At 42.7% G+C, this 3,502-nt stretch overlaps 1 protein-coding gene across 1 annotated transcript; it reads right to left on the reverse strand.

Moving 5' to 3' along the window:
* Positions 1-359: 359 nt before the first annotated feature.
* Positions 360-2,191, reverse strand: LOC105502368 (partitioning defective 6 homolog beta). The gene has a single exon (XM_011928813.1). It carries the CDS (start codon positions 1,860-1,862, stop codon positions 744-746), a length of 1,119 nt encoding a protein of 372 aa, XP_011784203.1. The 5' UTR covers positions 1,863-2,191; the 3' UTR covers positions 360-743.
* Between the last annotated feature and the right edge of the window lie 1,311 nt (positions 2,192-3,502).

Below are 3,502 nucleotides of genomic sequence, written 5' to 3' on the forward strand. Positions count from 1 at the left end.
GTAATCCTAGCACTTTGGGAAGCCGAGGCAGGACTGCTTGAGCCCAGGAGTTCAAGACCAGCTTGGGCAACATGGCAAAACTCTGTCTCTTCAAAACATACAAAAAGTAGCCAGGTGTCGTGGTACGTGCCTGTGGTCCCAGCTACTCAGGAGGCTGAGGTGGGAGGATTGCTTGAGCCCAGGAGGTTGAGGCTGCAGTGAGCTGTGATCATGCCACTGCACTCCAGCTTGGGCAACAGAGTGAGACCTAGTCACTAAAAAAATAAAAAATAAAAAATAAAATAAAATATTGGGAACCATAAGACCTTTAAGAGCTGAGGTCCCCAGTGTACCAAAAGAGAGAATCAGACTTCACATTAGAATTTTAAAAATACAGTTAAAGGAAAAATTAACTGGGCTCTGCACAGCAGGTTAAATATGCAACCACTTCCAACAGAAATGATCTAGTCTTCTCGCATAGTTCCAAGAATGTGCTTTAACATCTGATTCTCCACAGACAAAAAAGTAAAAGCACGTAACTTCATCAGCAAAGGCCCCTTTGTTTTGGACTTAAATTCACCTCTGATCCACCAAAGTTTATATTAACAATTATCAGACTACTATATTAATAATATTGTAAGCTTGCAACGTTACTCGTCTCATGCCTATTCCACGTCACTGGTCAGAGGTATATATGCTTTTAAACTAGCCAAATGTACAAGTTCTCATGGCATCCTCACTCTGAAAACATTCAAACAACGGTTTCATAATGTTATGATTGTTCCATCTTCTTCTAAGAGTTTTTGATCTGGAGCATGTGTTTCAAATTCCGTGGTTGAGCCACTTGCTATGGGTGCTAAGCTCACTTCATTAGAGGGAATAAAGCCATTCTGTCCAGACTCAAAGCTTAGCTCTATCTGTGTTAATGACTCCAGGCTCTCGGTATTAGGAACAGCTTTTGGAATCTGCTGTGGCACTCCATTGTTTTCAATGATAATGTCATCTTCATCGCTGTCTTCATCCTCTGGCTCACAGCTTGGTTCAATGTGCTGTGGGGAGCCAAGAAGGCTGTTATCGGTAGACTGGCCAGAACTGCCAGAAGTCCGACTGTTCCTCACAACATTATTCCTCTGGTTTGCCGGTCTCACTGTTATGATGAGGTTACGGCTATTTGCAATCATCATGTCTGTTACTTGATCAAGGCTCTTCCCTGAAACTTCTATGCCATTAACTTCTAAAACTTCATCATTAACAGCTAATAGTCCTGTACTTTGAGCCAGACCTCCTGGGACAAGCCTGGATATAAAGATCCCTGGAACCTTTTCTAAGCCATGTGGTGTTACCCTGACACTGGAGCCATCCCGAATGTAGAATCCTAGGGGTTTCTCAGTGCCATATTTGTAAAGACGTACCCTACGATGCGTTTCTGGAAGAATATCCACGTCTATAATAGAAGACACAGGTCTAAAGTCTTGGGGCATACTAATGACTATATGTGGCTTTTTTCTATGGTTGTCAGGACGCAATACGTTGGTTAAAACATTCTTCTTCTTTATTAGTGTGTCTGTACCAAAGGCACTGTAGTCTGCTTCTTCCTTCTTTTGTATAAATATCCTAAGCAGTGGATTGGCCGTTGAAACAGCTTTGTGATAATTATCATCATTATTTATAGGTAGTAAGTCTCCATGGATGTCTGCATAGCCTACCAAAACGTCAACATTGGGGATCTTATGAACATGTTGTAGTAATCCATAAAACTCCTCAAATTTTCCAGGTTTTGATCTTTCCAGCGAAAACCGACGAAATTCAGCTCCAAACTTGCTCTTCACCTCCATGGTGCCCAGGCAGCCGCTGCCCGCCCCGTGCCGGTGGCTGCGGTTCATGCTGAGCGCCGAACTCCGCGACGGCCTCCTCCGGTCAGGCGGTCCCTCAGGAGCGCGGGGAGCGAGTGCGCGACCGGAGGTCTCGGAAAGCGGCTGCGGCCCGGGCGCCTCCTCACAGGCACCTGCAGAGGGGGCGGCCGCAGCTCCTGCGTCTGCACTGAGCTCCACTCCGCCAGCTACTCACACAGCGGGACCGAGGGTCGGACTGGCGGCTCGGCAGGCAGGGAAGCAGCTCCCTCCCTCCGGGCCCCGGCGGCGACGGCGACAGCCCTGGAGGAGGAGGAGGGGGCGGAGCGGAGGCCACAAGCACCGCAACCTCTCCCTCGGCCAATTTTTGTATTTTTAGTAGAGATGAGGTTTCACCATGTTGTCCATGCTGGTCTCAAACTCCTGACTTCAGTTGATCCATCTGCCTTAGCCTCCCAAAGTGCTGAGATGACAGGCATAAGCCACTACACTCGGCCTAAATTTGACATTTTATAGTATTGACTCTTATTGTCCAGAAACATGTTATGCCTTTACATTAATTCAGATCTCATATGGTCTTCAAATTCTATGGTCATCAGCCTGAAGGTCTTCTCTATTTTAGGTTTATTCCTGAATATTTTATTGGATTTGTTGCTATTTTGATTGGAAGTAAATATATTTTCTAATTATTTATTGATTGTGTATCAAGCTTTTGATTTTTATTGTTGTTGGTATGGCCCATATAGCCATAGTACTGCACCAAAATCTTCTATTAGTTCTAATAGTGTGTCAGTAATGGAGTATCAGGTGACTGTCTTTTATATTCTAGAACAGGTAACTCTGTCCAATAGAAATATAATAGAAGTCACATATGTAATTTTAAATTTTCTAGTGGTCATGTTCAAACAGTAAAAAGAAACAGGTGAAAGTTATTTTAATACTTTAACTCAGTGTATCTAAAATATTATTTCAACATGTACTTAGCATAAAATATTAGTGAGATAATTTCCATTCTTTTTGTGGCTATTAAGTCTTCAAAATTTCATGTATATTTTATACTTATAACACAATGTGATTTGAACTGCAGTAGTCTCACTTTAAATGCTCAGTAACCACAGGTGGCTAGTGGCCACTGTACTAGACAGTGCATATTTTTTTTTTTTTTTTTTTGAGACAAAGTTTTGCTCTTGTTGCCCAGGCTGGAGTGCAATGGCGCAATCTCGGCTCACCGCAAACTCCGCCTCCCGGATTCAAGCAATTCTCCTGCCTCAGCCTCCCGAATAGCTGGGATTACAGGGGCACGTCATCACGCCCGGCTAATTTTTTTGTATTTTTACTAGAGACGGAGTTTCTCCATGTTGGTCAGGCCTCCCAAAGTTTTGGGATTACCGGTGGCGCCCAGCCTGGACAGTGCATTTCTAAGTGGACCAGAATATTGCTTGGAAATAATGAAATTTTTTCTCTAAAATTATTTTGGTCTTTTTTTCTTTTGCCTTAATGTTTTTGCTTGGGCATCAGTAGTACCATGCTGATGTTGATGATATTAATGTGAATACTTACAATGTTTGACCACTATGAATTTCTAGCTAGAGATTTCCATCCCTTTATAGTTTGTAAGAATTTTTCTTTAAATCAGAAACCAATTTTAAGTTTAAAAAATATATATATATTTA

This window comes from Colobus angolensis, unplaced genomic scaffold, assembly GCF_000951035.1.
Source record: "Colobus angolensis palliatus isolate OR3802 unplaced genomic scaffold, Cang.pa_1.0 Scaffold8, whole genome shotgun sequence".
In the NCBI taxonomy this organism is placed as follows: Eukaryota; Metazoa; Chordata; class Mammalia; order Primates; family Cercopithecidae; genus Colobus; species Colobus angolensis.